General features: G+C 39.1%; 2 protein-coding genes across 7 annotated transcripts; one reads left to right on the top strand and one right to left on the bottom strand.

Moving 5' to 3' along the window:
• Positions 1–678: 678 nt before the first annotated feature.
• Positions 679–6,283, bottom strand: c4h4orf48 (chromosome 4 C4orf48 homolog). Of its 3 annotated transcripts, none has more exons than XM_026936819.3 (5): positions 5,916–6,283; positions 5,488–5,700; positions 5,064–5,185; positions 3,042–3,130; positions 679–1,632 (listed from the first exon to the last, which is right to left on the bottom strand). In XM_026936819.3, exons 3-5 carry the CDS (start codon positions 5,161–5,163, stop codon positions 1,561–1,563), a joined length of 261 nt encoding a protein of 86 aa, XP_026792620.1. In that variant the 5' UTR covers positions 5,164–5,185; positions 5,488–5,700; positions 5,916–6,283; the 3' UTR covers positions 679–1,560. The 3 variants fall into 3 exon arrangements, with proteins under 3 accessions (XP_026792620.1, XP_026792619.1, XP_053089535.1); XM_026936818.3 differs by having other exon boundaries at positions 5,484–5,700; positions 5,916–6,279; XM_053233560.1 differs by lacking the exons at positions 5,488–5,700; positions 5,916–6,283 and adding an exon at positions 5,401–5,422.
• nelfa (negative elongation factor complex member A) lies at positions 5,937–19,235 on the top strand. 4 transcript variants are annotated; one of them, XM_026936769.3, is made up of 12 exons: positions 5,937–6,012; positions 6,536–6,745; positions 10,042–10,213; positions 11,560–11,721; positions 11,883–11,972; positions 12,143–12,267; positions 12,459–12,528; positions 12,623–12,711; positions 12,907–13,018; positions 13,619–13,914; positions 14,007–14,106; positions 16,669–19,235. In XM_026936769.3, exons 2-12 carry the CDS (start codon positions 6,536–6,538, stop codon positions 16,851–16,853), a joined length of 1,611 nt encoding a protein of 536 aa, XP_026792570.1. In that variant the 5' UTR covers positions 5,937–6,012; the 3' UTR covers positions 16,854–19,235. The 4 variants fall into 4 exon arrangements, with proteins under 4 accessions (XP_026792570.1, XP_026792569.1, XP_034159137.1 ...); XM_026936768.3 differs by lacking the exon at positions 5,937–6,012 and having other exon boundaries at positions 6,512–6,745; XM_034303246.2 differs by lacking the exons at positions 5,937–6,012; positions 6,536–6,745 and adding an exon at positions 6,754–8,344.
• The last annotated feature ends 11 nt before the right edge of the window (positions 19,236–19,246 follow it).

The following is a 19,246-nucleotide window of genomic DNA, read 5'->3' as shown; positions in this document are numbered from 1 at the left end:
TGTGTTAAATATGAAATAATGCATGCATAATATCTACATATCTAGCCACTCATCATCAGTGCTAACATCAATTAGTCTTACCTTACCCTGATAGCTGTGAATGAATTCTTCCACAAAGAGGTTATATCATTTAAATCCTCTTGGAATCATTCATTGATGAGCATTCTCCAACGATTCTGGACACGCTTTTGAAGTTTAGTCTCGGGGGTGTTGATGAAAGATGAAGTGAAAAATATTTCCATTGAGAGCTTAGGTGATAAAATGTCAGCTGTAAGGCTTACCAGAAACTTCTTTACCCTGTGTCTACATACTTCTGTTTTGGGAAAAGGACCCATTATGCATGAACAAGCTAATCAAGTTGATGCACCAATCAACACACAGAATGCTGTAGATCCCACCCTCTGCAATTTGATTGATGAAAGTGACAGTTTAAATTTTAAGGTGTCTGTCTGTCACTTTTGTGATTTCTTACTTTCTCTATGTAACAATAAAAATGAACTTGTACATGCTATGATTTGGATTTGGGGTTACTCAAAAGGTGAGCCGCAGATGAAAAGTGTGTGCTGTAACAACAGAACTATTCCAGGAAAAGCACACACTGTCATATGTCAATACTGTACTTCATGAGTCAACATTCTTCTCATTAACATGCATGGATAAATAAGACACTGACAGCTCTCATGTTTGTGTTCAATGCTGTTTAATTTTGTTTTAGATACATTTAACTTGAAATGAAACTTCAAATGAAAACTGTTTACAAATGACAAAAAAGTAGCATCAGGACATTGCAGTTATTAATATTCTAAATTGATAACCGTTGCAGCTACATTCAGTGAGCCACTGCTTATTGACTCTCCCAGCTCTGCAACACAGTATAATCTGTATTAAACCCAGCTACACACCAACATGACAATCAGGGATTTGATTGGCCCAGTGACGATATAAAACAGCTAAACTAATGTGTACTACATTTATCATGCCTTTTCTTACCAATAAGTGTAGATACTCAGAACACTACCCTTCCTACACACATTTATACATTTGTATTATAAAATTTCTTAAAACGTATTTCTTCTCTACAGATTTCTACATGAAAATGCATCTATCTGCTGCATTTCTAATATTATTCAGTTGTATGTATTGTTATTTATTAAAAATGTAATACTAGAAGCCTTAATAGTGTGACATAGAATAGCAGTAATTCTAAATATTGTGCAAATAATATTTTACACGTTTAAGTGTGAACTATAATCTAAAAATGAAGAAATCAAGCATAAACATTACATATATAACCACAACATTTATTATAGAAACATAGAAATGTATGATAAAGCGTTATATACTGATCAGAATAGTATTGGCTCATACAAATCTGTAACTTTAACATGCCAGTCTTGTGTTCTGTTAGAAGTTTGCAAAACAGGTTGTTTAGACCACAGAGAAAAAGAAAATTGCATTTGACTAGTGTTCATGTTTTTATATGAATAAGTACACAATAAGATGGCGTGATGGGCTGAAAGCTCTACAGCGACGCTGTGACGGTGATCAGAGGCTCAGTGTTCAGTTTAAGGTGCTGATGGGCATGCAGTCACACAGCGCCCTCCTCTCAGCTCTCAGCACCAGATTCTCAGTCTGATGAATAAAGCACACACAGCGAACAGGTTAGTAATTACTTTCAGGTAAAGTCCTGATCTAGTGCTCTAGAAATCATTTTCACTTTCTAGTTGCTAATAAACATGGAACCGATAGCCAAACCAAGAAGTTGCAATCAAGATAAAGCAAATGTGCACCAACCAAGGAAGTGGTTATGTAGAAATGCATGCTTCTTATTGGTAATACAAGGGAGATTTTAGTGAAGCACCCAAGAGGACAAGGGTAACTCAGAAGAAGTTGAAGAAAACCACAGCCCAATTGGCAGAAGCTGGGGCTTTATGGTGATTAGAAGAATTATTAAGAAATGTTATTAGCCATTGTTGAAAAAAAGCCATATGAAATCCTGTCTGGAGTTTTCCAAAAGGTTTATTTGGAAATTTGGAAAAAGGTTCTCTGGTCTGATGAAACCAAAACTGAACATTTTGGCCTTGGGTTTGTCCAAAACCCAACAGTGCTCATAACCCTAAGCCCACCAAACCAACAGTGAAGCAAGGTGGTGGATGTTGTGGGGATGCTTTTTATTATCAGGGAACGGGAAATTGGTGGGTCAAGATGGATAGACCCAAATGACTCTATCCCAATGGAGTGGATCAAATCCAACAACCTGAAAGAGATACAACAGCCCTGTCAAAGCCCAGACCTCAATCTGATTAAGAATCTGTGGCAAGACTTGAAAATAGTTGTTCACCAACAGTCTCTATACAATCTGACAGAACTTGAGCAATTTTGCCAAGAAGAATGGGCAAAACTGAGAGACATATCCAAGAAGACTTCTACTGACCAAGTACTGACCCAGGGAAATGAATACTCCTGCAACCACAAATGTCGGCTTTTTTTGTTTAATTAACCTTTGTGTCATGCTAAAAAATATTTTGCACCTTTAAATGCTAGACATATTGTGCAAAGCAAATGGTAAAAAATCCCAATGAAGTCAATTTCAACTCTAGGTTGTAACATTACAAAATGGGGAGCAAGTTCAAGGGAAAGGAAAACTTATTCGAGAAACTGTAGAGGGATTTCTTTACAATAATTAGGCTATTACATTAGAAAGCTGGATATGTATAACCGATTAATAAATGAATAACTGTTTTATGTGGGTTTTTCACATGTAGTTAGGTTAAATATTATGACTTGTGGACCCCTAGTCATTTGAACCCTCCATCCCCCAAGAAATTTTTTTTTATTACAAACAGATCATCAGAAATACATGCCTGGTATGAAGCCTGATTTTCACTATCACCATCAACCATGAAATGCTACAGTAACCATCTTATCCAAAACAGAGCATTTTTATATAGTATATTTAACAGATTTTTTTAAACAAATCCTTTTTTCCAAGTGTAAGGTAAACCTAAAAAATTACCACCACTGTTTTATTGCTGACTTACCCGTGAGTCGAGGTTGAAGGCCGTCTTCTTCAGATCCTGCAGTGCTCGCTGCATGAATTCAAACGCATGGCAGTCCACACATGGCCGACCTGACAGAGGAGCAAAGGTTCATCAACTCAACCAGGTTTGTCATACAACTGTTCTAATATTTCCCAATGTATATGTAGAAATATAACAGTCTCTTTTTACCAATGGACCAGACTTTATGGGTCACTGGAGCAATATCCAAACGACCCAACCATGGTGCTCTAATTGGTACTCCCTAAAATGACTCACTATTTTTCCTTTAAGTACAGTAAATGAGTTTAACACCCTAGGTAGTGCACTACATGTCCAATCAGGATTCAAATTTGGATATTACATCTGTGTACAGCTATAACAGTAGGATAATTGTGACTAAACCACAGCAGTGCTGAATTGCAAAATCTGCTTTCTCAGAATGTCTTGGCTATTTTTCCATAGTAGCAGCTCTGACAGTAGTGCCGTCTCTAATTCAAATGGCACCACTATCAGAAGGTAGTTGAACAGCATTGTGGGTAATGTAGAAAACCATTAACCAAAAACAGACCAACATGATGAAAAAAAACTAAAAAGTAAGTCAATTTCATTACGAAATAAAGCTTGGATTCCATTGAAAACCACATGTTAATTACAAAGATTAATCTGCAAGTCATTCAGTGTGGGTTTATCCTTTAAGTACACTTGCCGAAATGTTGTTGTTCTTCTTCTTCCGGCTGCTCTGATTAGAGATCATCACAACAGATCATTGGGCCACATATTTGATTTGGCACAGTTTTTATGTCAGATTCCCTTCCAGATGCAACCGTCCCCAGTTTTATCCACCCAGACTGGCACTGGGATTGTATGGTTGTGCGCAACACCAGTGGCTAGGGTTGGCTCCCCAGCCAGGAATCAAACCCGGGCCACAACAGTGGGAGTGCCATGGCCTAACCACTAGTCCCTCAGGAACCCCAAGTACACTTGCTGAAATAATAATACTAAAATGCAACTTTCCTTGTTGCTGGGGTGGTACCTTCAAGGCTATATCTTTTGTACCTTTAATATGTAAGTAATAACATGACAGACCATGCAGTTATATGACGTGGCATGACATGAAGCCGTATAAGTCTTTGTGTATGAGCTGTTACCATAGAAACAATAATGTATTAGAACAAGAGCATTAATATAAACCTTTCTTTCATGTTTGAGCCAGAACTACTGTTCAAGGCATGCTGTTATACAAAATAATGCACACCTCCTGACCAATCAGATTCAAGCATTCAACCACACTGTAGTATCTGTAACTTGGAAATGTGGTTATAGTGTACCTTTAAAAATGACATACAAGTCCTTTTTAAATGACTTAAAAGCTACATAAATGGACTGTACGTCATTTTAGAGTAAAGCTTTAATGGTACAATACATGCACCTTTCTAGGTAAATGATACATCATAAAGGTACATCATGGCAAGGAAATGTCCAGTTTATATTAGACCAGTTCTGAGAGTGTGTGTAAATCGTTTAAAATTAGGAAGTAATTGTTGTTGGGCAAGGATGGTCCACACTGATTTTAACTGGTATACAAGATAAAGGAAGCATAAGTATATTTTCCATCTCTATGTTATGTGGTAATGCAAGAATTGCAGACCCTACTGGGTCTATCCAAATTCAAATTTTATTTGTCACACACACACAACCATACACCGCACAACATGTAGTGAAGTGCTTTTTATGACTGTCTATGACATAAAATAGAATTTACATAGAGTTAAAAATGGGAAAGTATTAAAAGAAAAAGTATAAAAATATAGAATGAGGATTTAAAGATGGTGGCAGCAACAGTCTGATAAAGTGCAGATGTGTGCAGCTGTTCTGTGCAATATAATGCTGTGCAACATTAAGCTGAGGTCGTTGTATGAAATTGCCCACATATAATAAATATTTCTAAGTATTTCTCTTATCATGAACACATGCATAATGGCAGTCAGTGAGAAAAAGAGAATCTGCTCATGAATATCTTACTCTCAGCAGGAATAACAGTGCCCGAGTCTGGCTGTGCGGTGATGAGCTGAACCGCCAGCAGCAGCAGCAGCACCGGAGCCAAAGCGCAGCTCGACCTCATCCTCCTGTCTCTCACCAGCGGCCTACAAAACAGCACAGTCCCTCAGCCTGGCAACACGCAAAACCACGCACTTCCACGCGCTATTCATCCTCCAACTGAATGACAGCATCCATCTCATGCGGACCAGATGCTGGGCAGCTATAACACAAACCTGTCCGTGTCTGTCTCGGACATCAACAAATAAATGTATGCGACAGATACGACAACACAATTCAGTGTGTAAAACACGAACCCTACGTAATTATAAACTCTACACATACTGGCGTTAATTTCTTTCTTCTTCTTTTTTTTTTTAAATAAAAGAGACCAGAGATACCAACCAACCCTACGGAATTGATGCTGCACTTCAGCTGGCTGTACAGAAAGATGCTCCAGTTTCTCTTCTGCAAACCTACAGGACAACATGGAGCCCAATGTTTTATTCAACAGACTGGCCGCGTCCTGCGCTCTGATTCGTCCGCTGTGGTCACGTGGCTGGCAGCGACAGTAACCCCCATCCTGGTGCTGAGCCTGTTCCAGCCTGTGTGTTATGTCGAGCTGTAATAATAAGGTTATAAATCAGGGGGACTTGTTGTGGATGATCCACATAATCTAAAATTAATAATAAACAGATTAAGAAACGCGTTATTTAACAAAGAAAATGTATATTCGTTGATATGGTGAGGTTTTCTCTGTAAGGAGACGTTTATTTAACATTTATAGGAGCCTCTAGTGCCAGCCTTACTTACTTACTTACTTAGCTCTTTACTTACTTCGTTATTTATTTTTAACAGCCGGAGGTAAAGATGTACCATTAAGTTTTTCACACTGGGGCAGTCTTCAGGATGAAGGACGTTTTGCTGTTTCTTGGTAACATGCTCCTTTTTTTTTTTTTCTTGCCAGAAAATTTAAACCCTCAGCACAACATATTTGACCACTGCTGTAATAATTATAATGAAGGAACAGCTGAAACCTCACTCACTTTGTTTGTCTTGATGTTAAGTACACTTTTCTTTTTCCATTGTGGTGTAAGGGTGTGCAAAGTTTTGCACTCTACTGTATAACCTAAACTAAATCAGAAGTCTGAGTTAGAGTCAGGTTTCTGCAGAGGTACATGTTATGTTGATACACAAAGATATGATGAATGATTATATGATTATTTACAATATATACAATACAAAACAGTGGACATTGTATATATCATTGTATACACACACACACACACATATATATATATATATATATGAAATAAAGTTGTGTTGTGTAATGTGTGTGTGTTTGTCCGGGGTCCTGGCTCTGTGTGTGTGTGTGTGTGTGTGTGTGTGTGTGTGTGTGTGTGTGTTTTTAGGTAGTCTGTTAAAATGCCGGAACTAATTATTCGTCTTTTTCCAAGATGGCGTCGATGAGGGACAGCGACACCGGCCTGTGGCTTCACAACAAACTAGGCTCGACGGACGAGTTGTGGACGCCTTCGAGCATCGGCTCTCTGCTTACAGTGTCGGTTATCGACAACATCCGACTGTGTTTCTCCAATTTATCTCCTCCGGTGAAGCTTAAACTGCTGCTCGGCATGCTGCATCTCCCGCGCAGGACTGTGGACGAGGTGGGGCTGAGGTTATACTGCGGCTCAATCCCAAACGCCTCACCGTGTAACATTGTAGTGCACTACCTAGGGTGTACGAGACATTACGTAATACCTGCGTAGTGCACGTGCACAGGGAATAGCGATGCGTTTGGGATTGGGTGAGGGATTTAGAAGCGATAGCAGGATTAGCCAGGTGCGAGAGTTGCTATGTAGTTTGCAACAAAAAATGGATGATATAGAATCGTTATTTAGGGTGCTGTGAGGATCAGTGCAGTTCAGTAAACAGTAATAAATCTTTATGCATTTATTAACGCAGTGCAAAAGAATTGAAAAGGTGAAGTTTCAGTCGAGCAGCCGAGGCTAACAGGCTAAGGCAGCTAAACTAGTCAGAGGGGCATTTGGTTTTTGGAGCGTATAAAGGCACCAGTGCTGTTTGTGATGTGGAAATGATTTCCTGCTCAGTTTTTTAGCAAGTTGTCGACATTGTGAACAGTTAGTGATGAAATGAAAGTGATGCTTTCAGTTAGTTACTAACAGCCGAAACTTGGCGCTTCAGTGAGGCTGATGGAGATGGGCGGAGTTTTCCACTACACTTTCAACACTGCACCTGGAAATGATCTTCTGTTACTTTTTCACTGCCATCATAATATTAATGAATGAATTTTTTACTGCAATCATGTGAAGTATTGACTTTATTGTCGTGGTTAATGGGTTCATTGGCCACGCCCCCTTTATTAAGTTGCCTTCATGTGCTGCCTGAATTGTGTTGATTTAATTTCCCAACCTGCAAATTGCACACAAACCTCACTTAAATGTGGAATTCCAACTGCGAAGCTTTATTAACAATATTTAGACAACTCCCTGCCATTCAGAGATTTTAAAAAAATCAATATAAGGTTTCAGTTTTGTACTCTACATCAGATTATTTGCTGTGAATAAATACAGATTATTTGGGAGTTTTGTGGAAATGAGAACAGCAGCAGCAAAACTGTTAAGAAACGAGGCTGAGACTGATTTTTTTCTAGCCCAGACTGTAGATTCATGCAGCCTGTCACTGCCTACATTTGAATGCACATCAGAATATTCCCATATACATGGTTGTTGTAAGTATGCCTGAGTTGCCATTCCTAAATACCTAGCCTACAGCTAAGCATCTGTTAGCACCCACAGTTCCTTGCGGACTGATGAAAATTTCCGATTAAAACAGGCATGTTCCAGGGGTGGGAATTGGAATTTGGGGAATCAGAATATTGTCTTAATCTCAATCGGGCAATCAGATTGCGGCGTTTACACGCCTCAGTACTAATTCGAATATTGCCAAATTCTGATTAATATCGGAATATTGATGTGCATGTAAACGTAGCCACTGACAGACACACACTCCCTAGATTTGATTACCATTTGGGCTGATATTTTCATTCCATTTCACTGGAATCAGTGATTGAGAAGGCACATGTCATCAGTGTAATGAAAGCAAAAGAGATGGATTACTCTCACATACTGTTTTTTTTTTTTTTTTCCTCCAAATGTCTTTTGTGGAGAAAGTAAAAGTAGATAGACTAAGCAGAAAGTGTCCATGCAAACTACAAATTACACAAAAGGGCAGAACACAGAGCTGTAAGTTTAATGTTTTTTGGTTTGAATGGAAGGGTTCGGTTTATAACTTCTGTTTACCGTGTTTGCTATTCAAAGGAAATACCACTGTGAAAGAGCATTACATACTTGAAAGACTTAAAACCAATTTAGAAATCACAAATGCCTGTCTGCTTCTGTGTGTGTGTGTGTGTGTGTGGGGTGGTGGTAGTAGTAGTAGTTTGCCCCACATCATTCTTATTATGGCATCAATGTGATCTTGTGATGTGATATATATTGCCCAACTCTAATAGTTTCATTGTTAAGCTGCTGATGATAACTTAGATTAGAACCACCATCTGTCACTGTCCCATACTGTTTTCAGATTGGCTGATACAGGATATCAATCCAGTAGTGATCTGAAACTGACCTCTGTTTATAAGGGACATATAAAGAATTTAAGCAGTGTGAAGGCACTGTGCTTTAAGTTGTGTCCTCTCTTCATGTGCACAATCTGTGTTGTGTCAGTAAGGAAAAAAAAAAAAAAATTCACTGCAGAATATACATCAGGGGATTGGATTGTTTGATTGATATGTCAAATCCAATCCGTTTCAGTCCAGTCAAATTAGAGCATCTGTAAAGCGATGCTGCCTTCACATGCTCCTCAGAGGTCCTGTTTCCCACGTGTGAAGATATAGTTGTAAAATGCATCGTAAAATGTTAAAATCCACTAGCCAGCTACCTTTAATCATTGTATCATGATAGCATTGTAACATGTCTCTTTATTGTAAAAAATTACATAATGCAATCGTTGGTTACAGATGTAGACCAGTGTCTGTGGATTAATGAGTGACTACAGTTTTCCTGTTGCATCACTGCTATTGAGACAGTGTTTCAGCTTAAACTGCACGATAGTTTAGAGACTGCAGTCGAGAGATGGTAGCTGTACTGTCCAATTGTGTCCAGTTTTCCTGTTTACTGAACATGCATTGTCGTGCACAGGAATTATTCCTTGTACTGTGTATTTATTGACTTGACTAAAAGTAGGTTGTGTTTTAAATGAAGGCATGAACACAGAAATTATCCATTCCTCTACCTTAAAAAAATATGAAAAATATGAAGAGCAGTAAAGTGACACAAACTTGGTTTTTAAAAATGTTTACTACATGAAATGACAGTCGTGCAACTTTTAGGTCGACAGCTTGCATTTAGACTAATTCCAGTAGCACATGAATGGAATGTTGCATAATTTTAATAACAGCGCTTCGGATTGGTCACTGAATTTTACCTTTATAATACAAAAATGGAAAGGACAGTGGTAGATAATTCTTTATTCCTCTAAGTACACCCTTTTAGTAGTTTCCTATATCTGTAATATCTGTACATGTTAAGAAGAGGAAAACGTTACAAACATAGCAACATCAGGCTAGCTAATGTTGAGCAGAAGGCTTTGCAAGTGGAAAATAGGGCCATCTGAGGAGCAGTATATGTGAGTATGCTATTACTGAGGTGTATCCTGGGTTTTATAAACTGTAATGCAAACTAGATTAAGAAAAATAGCTGGGAGTCATGTGTACAGCCTACCCCATGTTAATTTATTATCTGATACAGTATGAACTCTCCTGAGGCAGATTACTGTTTGTTGTGAGGTTATAATTCATTAAAAAATGTAACCTTGAAGCAGTAAAGCAATCCTGATGTCTAATCTTTTCTGATTTTTGTCCCTTGAAACAACTTCTCAGATGAAGGATGCTCTGTCAGAAATCATTCAGTTGGCCACAGTGGACACGGAGCCCTGGGTGCTGATGGTGGCCGATATCCTGAAGTCATTCCCTGAGACGGGTTCTCTCAACCTGGACCTGGAGGAGCAGAACCCCAATGTGCAGGACATCCTGGGAGAGCTGAGAGAAAAAGGTCAGCGCATGGTCCTGTTCACTTTCATGAAATGAAAGGTCTTAACATGATGTCCATCAACTGTTCTTTTATTTCACTGATGCATCTCAGAACATAAACCTTACTGATATTGTTCAATTTAGCATTGTATAAACGCTTACCTCAGGAGACACAGTTTGGCTCAGTAGCACTATCAGCACATAGACAGTTTCATAAAATAGAAGGATAAGTCTCTCTTAAAGAACATTGTACAACAGCACTATAGAGTCCTCGAATCTAATTGGTCAGAACATGTTGATTAATTTTCTATAACAACAGTTCTGATTGTAGTGTCGGCTGTAATTCAAACCACAGGTTTATATTATATTAATGCCCTAATTTCTCCTCAACTAGTACGTGTATGATAGTTGATATAGCAGTGTTCTCTGTGAGGGGAATTTATTTAACATTTTTGGAAGGAGTCTCCAGTGTCAGCACTTTGTAACTGTCAGAAGTAAAGCTGTTCCTTTAAATTTTCCACTATGGGAGAGTCTTCAGGACAGAGCAGCTTGCCTTTCGTGGTTTCTGAGTAAAATGTCAAGCTACATTCTGTGTCTAATTCACATCAAAAAGGAGAAAAAAAGAGAGAAGTGGGTGAGGGAACAAGGGTTTATAGCTGCTAAGTGATAACAGGAACTAATTTGTTTCACAGGCATTCCACAACATCAAAAATAACTATAAATGGAAAAAGTATGTTTTAATAATTATTTTATTTATTTATTTATTTTTATTATTATTTTCATTGATGTCTTGTTGTAATTGGAAGACACTCAACCTCAGGGTAGTAACAGTAACTCTGCTTAATGTCAAGCCACATCACACCATCCTGTCTCTGATTATCTTCCTATAACAGCATGCTCTGTGGTGTTTTATTCCTTGTTCCATACTTAATCTATGTATAGATTAAACTAATTCCACCAGAGTCTGATGTTCACAAGAAGTGACATGAAACTTTGTGCTGAGGAAAAAAGATTTTAATTTCAAGATGGCTGTTAGTACTGTTTATAGCTCTGCAATGTCTTTCTAGCCATATTTTTATAGATTACAGGTGATCATACACTGTTAGAAATCACATCAGAAAGTCTGTTTGAGCTCCACACAGTTTGAGGCGAGTGTTTGATGAATTAGTTTTGACGTTTGCACAGTGGCCACAGGATTCCCTTGCTTATTATTCAGTGCGGAACTAAAGAAGCAAACAGCAAGCGTATCACCTGGTTGAGTGACAGAAGAAACTGTGTAAATTTCATCTTTAGCTGAACCGGTTTTCTAGCTTGTAGACTTATCATTTGTGCAGCTGTGTTGAGCCTGTGTTCATTTTCACCTTTCAGTGAGTGAGTGTGAGGCGTCGGCCATGTTGCCTCTTGAGTGTCAGTATCTGAATAAGAGTGCTCTGACCACGCTGGTGGGTCCCCTCACACCTCCTATCAAACACTTCCAGCTCAAGAGAAAACCCAAAAGTGCTACACTGAGAGCTGAGCTTCTCCAGAAGTGTAAGTGCTGTTGTGTGTGTGTGTGTGTGTGTGTGTGTGTGTGTTTGTTTGTGCGTGCGTGCGTGTGCTCACATCAAAGTAATGGCTTCATTCAGTCTAGTATGTGTTAATAACCTAATTTAGGATCTGTATGTGTGAGTGTTTGTATATTCATCTTGCAGCTACAGAAACTGCGCAGCAGCTAAAGAAAACAGCAGGAGTGCCTTTCCACGCTAAAGGACGAGGTCTCGTCAAGAAGATTGACACTACAAGTGAGATAGATAACACAATGTTGCCCTTTCTGCTGTTTTACTCTTTCATTTGTGCACTTTACATGACATAAATTTCCATTACATAAAGCCACACCCCTATACACACACACACACACACACACACACACACAGTAAACTACAATAATTCTGCTCTTTGACTTCCACATTAGCACCACTGAAGGGGATCCCCAAAGCTCCGTTCCGCAGCCCCACTGCGCCGAGCATGTTCCCTTCCAGTAACAGGACGCCCATCACCCCGGCTCGCACGCCGCTGCGCAAAGAGAGAGGGGTCAAGGTAACGCACCACACACACACGGCATTTATCCAACATCTGTTTGCACATTTGGTGTTCTACACGTTTTGTGTTTGGCATTCGTTCAACCGCATGTTAAAGTTTACGTCAAGAGGAATACATCATGTAGAAGATAAAAATTCCTCTTCTTATTGTGTTATTATAAGCTGTCTTCTTCAATTTCCTTCTTTTAGTTATTAGACATTTCGGAGTTGGACATGGTCGGAGCAGGCAGAGAAGCTAAGAGGAGAAGAAAGACACTGGGTACTGCAGAGTTTTAGTACTTAAAGCACTTTATTGTGAGTAACTGTTGGTTTTGTAGTTTTTTTTTGACAACCACTTCCTCTTCCTCTCTCAGACACAGAAGCAGGAGAGAAGGCGGCCAAAGAGGAGGCAGTGGTGGAGAACGCAACCCCCGACTATGCTGCCGGCCTGGTATCCGCACAGGTATGTAATAAATGAGCTAAAAAGAAACATGTTTGTAAATGTCAAGTATGATACAGTGTCTGCTGTACATGCAAGCCATGCTATCAGTCTGCTTTTCAAATCATATTCCCCATATTTAGCCAAACTAAGTTTGTTGTAATATAGATTTGTGCTGTGATTAGTATAAATAATTAAATCAACTGATTTGTCTGTCAGAAACTGGGGGCACTAAACAACGAGAGTGCACTACCATCGACCAGCTACCTCCCAGCCACGCCCAGCATGGTGCCCTCCTCCTCTTACATTCCCAGCTCCGAGACGCAGCAGGGTGAGACGCAGCACCTTCACCTCTTCAATGCCTTTCTGTTTTTCTTTTATAGCGCTTTGCACAAAAGATGTTACTGCAAAGTAGATTTAATTTCTACTACAGCTGTTATTATATTGATATCTGTGTAATACAGAATACAGAACATCACCACTACAGTAAACAAATGTATTGGGTCCAGTGAAGACAAACACAATGAACTTGCATTACGCATTTTTTAGATGTTATTTGAAATGAAAGAATTTGTCATTTTATTGCAAAAAAAAAAAAAAAACATGGTAAAAAAATATGGTAAATATATCACATGTTACAAAGACATTTCATGATACACAATATTCAGTTTGCCTAGCACACTGTATTAGGACTGCCACTTTTTAAAATTTAAAAAAATGAAAAAAATCAACATGTAATTGATTTCTGCCAAGTTTTTATTTATTGTCATAAAAATAACAGAAAATGAGATGGGGAAAAATAATAAAATCACTGTTATTCAGTTTTGTAACTTTATTTAACTTGCATCATTATAACAGATGAACAATCATTATTACCCCCCCCCCCCCCCCCCCCCCCCCTTTTTTTTTTTTTGTTCCTGCTTTCTTTTAGCCAGCACAGGTGCTACAAACCGGCAGCCAGAGGAATCGACGGCGAGTGGCGCCGCAGCCTCCACACTTCCGGGTCAGTTTAAACAGAGAGCGCCCATGTACAACGCCAGCACTGCCAGTCCCACAGCCCCCACCTCTCCCACCACGCCCACCAGCACACCCCACAACAATGCCCCTCCCACTGCTGCCACTGCAACACAACCGGACACGGCCACGCCTCCATCCACCACCGCAGCTCAAGCCACGCCCACGCCTGCCCCCCAGCAGCCACAGCCCAAAAAGAATCTGTCACTCACGGTGAGTACTGCATATTGCACTGATCTCTCACTCTCAGAGTTTTAGCTTCTCTTCATTTGTCTTTACTTTGTTTTGTTTTTTAATCACTACAGAGAGAACAGATGTACGCCGCGCAGGAAATGTTTAAGACTGCAAACAAAGTCACCCGACCTGAGAAAGCTCTTATCCTGGGCTTCATGGCAGGATCAAGAGGTACTGTGACCAGGAACACGCATTGCATATTTATTCCTTTATCACCTTTTACACTCTCAGTTGTAATAAAATTCATGCTAATATATATGCATATATGCACATTCAGCTACAATAACTTAGCTTCACTAATAAAAAAATTAACGCCTAAAGGTAAAATAGATCAGTTAATAAATTGATCCTCAGTTAACTTGAGAGATGAACTTTTGAAAATTTCAATTCACTGTTGGATGAATAATATAGTGTTGCACACACATTGTAGGCGCTGATGGTTTTCTATAAACAATACAAATATAACATCACAATAATAAATAATGAACAGAATTAACATATGGCATACTTTGCTACATTTCAGACTCAATATAAAGTATAAGGAATGCTGCATGTGTAAACAGCCATTAGGTGGCAGTATAGCCCCATAAATGATGCTGACAATATGCGCTCACTGTGAAGTTACCTTTGCTTTTTTAACTATGCAGATAATCATGGCTAACTGTCATATTTATATAATTCAAATATAGCCACACGTTTTCCTGTCATAATCTGTGGATTATCAAAAAATACTACCATTGTACAGTTCTATATCTGTATAATTCTATAATAATTTTGTGTACTGAAATTAGAATTACAAACATGCCTTTAAATCCATGTAGCATTGGTGACTGGTTGATATAAAATGAACACTGTTATTTATTGGCTAGAACCTGAGTACATTCAGCCATTATACACTGTACGTAGATCACTTGGTTGGTCAGCAATGCACAAATTTGACCAAACAAAGTCCAGGAAGAAATCCACAGTGTGCACAACAGCTTAATCCCAAACTATAAAATATTAACGGCAGATACATGCATTGTAGCTTACAAATTAATAGTATGTGCATGCTTGATAAATGGGGAAACTTTCTGTATGTGAAGCAGGGAACTTTGCACACTACTCATATGCTATTACACCAGCTCAGACACATCAAATGTCATCATGCCCCAACTTTAGGCACAAAAGAAGCCTGACTGTGCAGTGACAGACAGGTGCCAGCAGCTCATCAAGATAGATAACATGAGAGTGTAAGAGTGAGAGTCCTTATACTGTAAGAAGAAATGGATTCAAGACTAATGGATGTTTAGCTTTTTCTTACTGGTCTAGTAAGGCATTTTGTTCTCTAATTTGGTGTGAGGCTAGTGAATGATGGATGAAAGTTGATTTATCATCATTCTGGAGTTGTTACCCAGTTGAGTAGTTGAGCTAGAGAACTCATGATATGATCATAAATGGAAAAGCTCTGTATTCACTTGAGCTGTGTCTTTTTATCTTCCGGTGTGGGTTTTTAGTGAAGTGACTTGTGGCCAAGTATGGTGACCCATACTCGGAATTTGTGCTCTGCATTTAACCCATCCAAGTGCACACACACACAGTAGTGAACACACACAGTAGTGAACACACACACAGTAGTGAACACACACACAGTAGTGAACACACACACAGTAGTGAACACACACACCTTGAACACACACCCAGAGCAGTGGGCAGCCTTTTTTGCTGCGGCACCCAGGGAGCAGTTTGGGGGTTCGGTGCCTTGCTCAAGGGTCTCACCTCAGTCGTGGTATTGAGGGTGGGAGAGAGCGCTGATCATTCACTCCCCCCACCCCCAATCCCAATCCCTGCCGGACCCGAGACTCAAACCCACAACCTTCAGGTTCCCCTGGTTTGCAAGTCCGAGACTCTATCTGTTAGGCCACGACTGCTCCTGTGCTAGCTTTGTCTGGTTTTAAACGTTTTTGCAGGCTGCTGGTAACACCAGTTGAACCTAAGCTCTCACTGTCTACTGCAAAAAAGACAAGCTAATACACTGATGCGTTCTTAATAAATAGGTTCTTTAATTCTTAATAAACTGGCGAATAACATAGTCTAGTTAATTATTAATACTTGCTATTTATAATGAATGAAATTTGTTGCTTTTGTCAGGTTAGATTAGGTCTCTAACAGTTAGGTGGGTTTGACATTCAAATGATTCCTGCCCATGTTCATGAAGCTCCGTCCCCAGAAAAACAAGCATCCTGGCCCGGAAGTCAGTTCTCCAAACGGGTTTTATGTAGCTGTTTATAGTTACATTTAATGTTGTGGAATGTCACCTACGTTATATAACAGCTGTACAAAGTCATTCCCGCAAGAGCGTTTTGAAGCTAATAAGGTGAAAAAATGCAGCTTGTGTTACCAAGAAACTGTAAAGCACAAAGACTTCTGTCCTGAACGCTTTGCTCAGAAACCTTTCAGGAAGCTTTATCTCTGACCGTTGCAAAGTGTTGACGCTGGAGACTCCTTCCAAGAATGTTAAAGAATCATCTCCTCATAGACAACCTCAAAATATTAACAATTATAGAAAATCAATCAATCTCTCTTGTACAGATCCATTATATATTAAGATTAATAAAAAATGATTCTAGTAAATATGTAATATTTTTATGCGTTAGGTCACGATATGTGATTTGATACACAGTGTAGGAGTGGTGTCTGTCCTGTCAGCTTGTCGTGCAGACTTCCAAACTTGTCTCTTTCTCACTCTTACAGAGAACCCATGCCCGGAGCAGGGTGACATCATCCAGATCAAGCTGAGTGAGCACACAGAGGTTCTTCCTAAAGCGGACGGTACAGGCAGCACCACCATGCTGGTGGACACAGTGTTTGAGATGAACTACTCCACAGGCCAGTGGACCCGCCTCAAAAAATACAAACCCATCACCAATGCATCCTGAGGAACTGGAAACACACACATATACATACATACAAATCCATCACATTGTCTTTTGAAGAAGGCAACACACAGACAAATCTTACCCTTGCTCTGACAGACAAACACACACACACACACACACACACACACTCACTCACTCTATCTGGGCCAAAATGACAGATTAAGCAACTGTCTTGATGGTAAAGGGGTGTTTAAGAGGAGCGAGGTGGACTTCTTGTTTTGTTAAGCTCACTTCCTGTCCGTGTTCCTGTATTGCCAAAAGTCAGGGACCTACTTTCTATATTTTTGTTTTTGTTTTGTGGTTTGTAATATGTTCTTTAATTATCATTGCCCGGTTGTTGAAGATGGGTTGGAATAGAGGTGAGGTTGTTGCTCTAGGATGCTTTTAGCTTCATTGATTGACACCTGTATGTTTGGCCTTGCACGCCAGTACATGTTCCAAAACACAAAAACATGTCCATCTGTTTCAATGTGAGAATGTAAGAAAATATTTACATTTGCAAAAAAATATAAAATGTAGGTTGTTTGCTGGTTAGATTTTTTTTTTTTTTTTTTTTTTTTTTTTTTTTTTTTTTTTTTTTGAATGTTCTGGAGGATGTGTGTTTCAGTCATCCAGAAGAACGAAAGAAATAAATTGATCCATGTCCGGACAAGAATGAGTGTTCCCTGATTTTAACATATGTACCTGAACTATTGTTGTAGTTTAGTGAAGGTTTAAAGGAGCATTCTGTAATTTGAGGTGCCTTCTGCTGATGCAAGGTGAGCTGTGGTTGCAGTGAATACACTGACAAACTCTTACCCAAATTTCTTCAATATAGATATGTTGCAATATACATAGCTCTGAATTTCCAACCTCCAAATAGGAAAGTCCAAAGAAAAAGCTCCCTTAACACGAAATTCCTAATTGTAAACTTGGGACGGTCTCCTCAACCCTGAGTTCAGCATGTGACGCCAAGTCAACATGGCTGCTCACAGCATCAGCAATAATTAAAGTAGCACTTCTTACCTTTAAATGAGGTACGCTGTATATGCTGTCTTAGTTGCTTTAGAACAATCAGCATACAGACAAATTAAGTTGTTAAATTTATAACCCTGACAATACAGTTTGGAGGCTGTAGTTTCATTTATATGATTATTAAATATTTGGGGAACAGTTTCAAACTTTGCAAACTGTATCTCTCACTTGATGAGTTAGCTTCTTTGTAGAATTTCAGGGTATGAAATACACTATGTGGCCAAAAGTTTGTGGACACCTGACCATCACAGCCATATGTGCTTGAACATCACATTTCAGATTTAATGCCACCTTTGCTGTTATAATAACCTCCTCTCTTCTGGAAAGGCTTTCCACTAGAGTTTGGAGCATGGCTGTGAGGATTTGTGCTCATTCAGCCACAGATGTCTGGTGAGGAGGTCTGGTGCACAGTCATCCCAAAGGTGTTCCGTGGGGTTGGGCCCCTTAGTTCCAGTGAAGGGAATGTGTAATATTACAGCATACAAAAGCAGCCTGTACATTTGTTTGCTTCCAACTTTGTGGCAATATTTTGGAAAAGATCCACATATGGGTGTAATCGTCAGGTGTACACATACTTTTGGTCATATGGTGTAAATCCACCTTTATTAAGACCAGCAAGCTGTTTTCTTTTCCACTGCCTGGCAGCTCATTTTCTGGGTGGTTTGGGGGTTGTTAAAAGGCAATTATTAGTAAAATTACTTGTCAGCTTTTTCCCAGTAGCTCTTTTTTCTGTGAACAGTGTACTAATGAAAAAAAAAAACTTTTCAGTAGACTCACATGGACCATACATGAAGGTCTGATCTATATCGCTCATCTGTCCAACTTTAATTAATATAAATGGCAAATATATTTTATTAATTGGATCTTTAAGTCAAAATATTAAACAGTTCTAATTAAACTATTCACCCTTCCTAAGTGCCAGGACCAGTAAGAGTCACCTGGAGTCCTTAGAGTTTGCATGTGAATGCATGCCATAACCTTCAGCAAAGTCACAAAATGACTTATGATGCAGTACTGGCAATTAATATCACTGCCCTGCAACAGCCCTTTCTTCCTCATGCCTTATACATTACTGCACTTTCTGTTTTTTTAGGATGGTGCTTATTTTACACCTTAGATGATAAATGATAGGCTAATAATTTAACAGCATTTACATGATGGAGCTCTTAACATAAATGGCAGACAAAAAGGTACAATATGAAATGAAAAGCTCTAGTTCCTGTTTGTGACAGGTGGTGTGTTTCTTTTCAGCTAATGGCAAACTGATTTGAATAGATCAGTTTTACTGATCCCAAGCTGATGTAAAATTGGTAAGCCATTCGATAATGCCATTAATGAGGCTGTTAAGCAAATAAACAAAAGATGTTATGTTTTGTTTC

This window comes from Pangasianodon hypophthalmus, chromosome 4 (genome assembly GCF_027358585.1).
Source record: "Pangasianodon hypophthalmus isolate fPanHyp1 chromosome 4, fPanHyp1.pri, whole genome shotgun sequence".
NCBI classification, from domain to species: domain Eukaryota; kingdom Metazoa; phylum Chordata; class Actinopteri; order Siluriformes; family Pangasiidae; genus Pangasianodon; species Pangasianodon hypophthalmus.
This window is presented reverse-complemented; position numbering and strand designations above follow the sequence as displayed.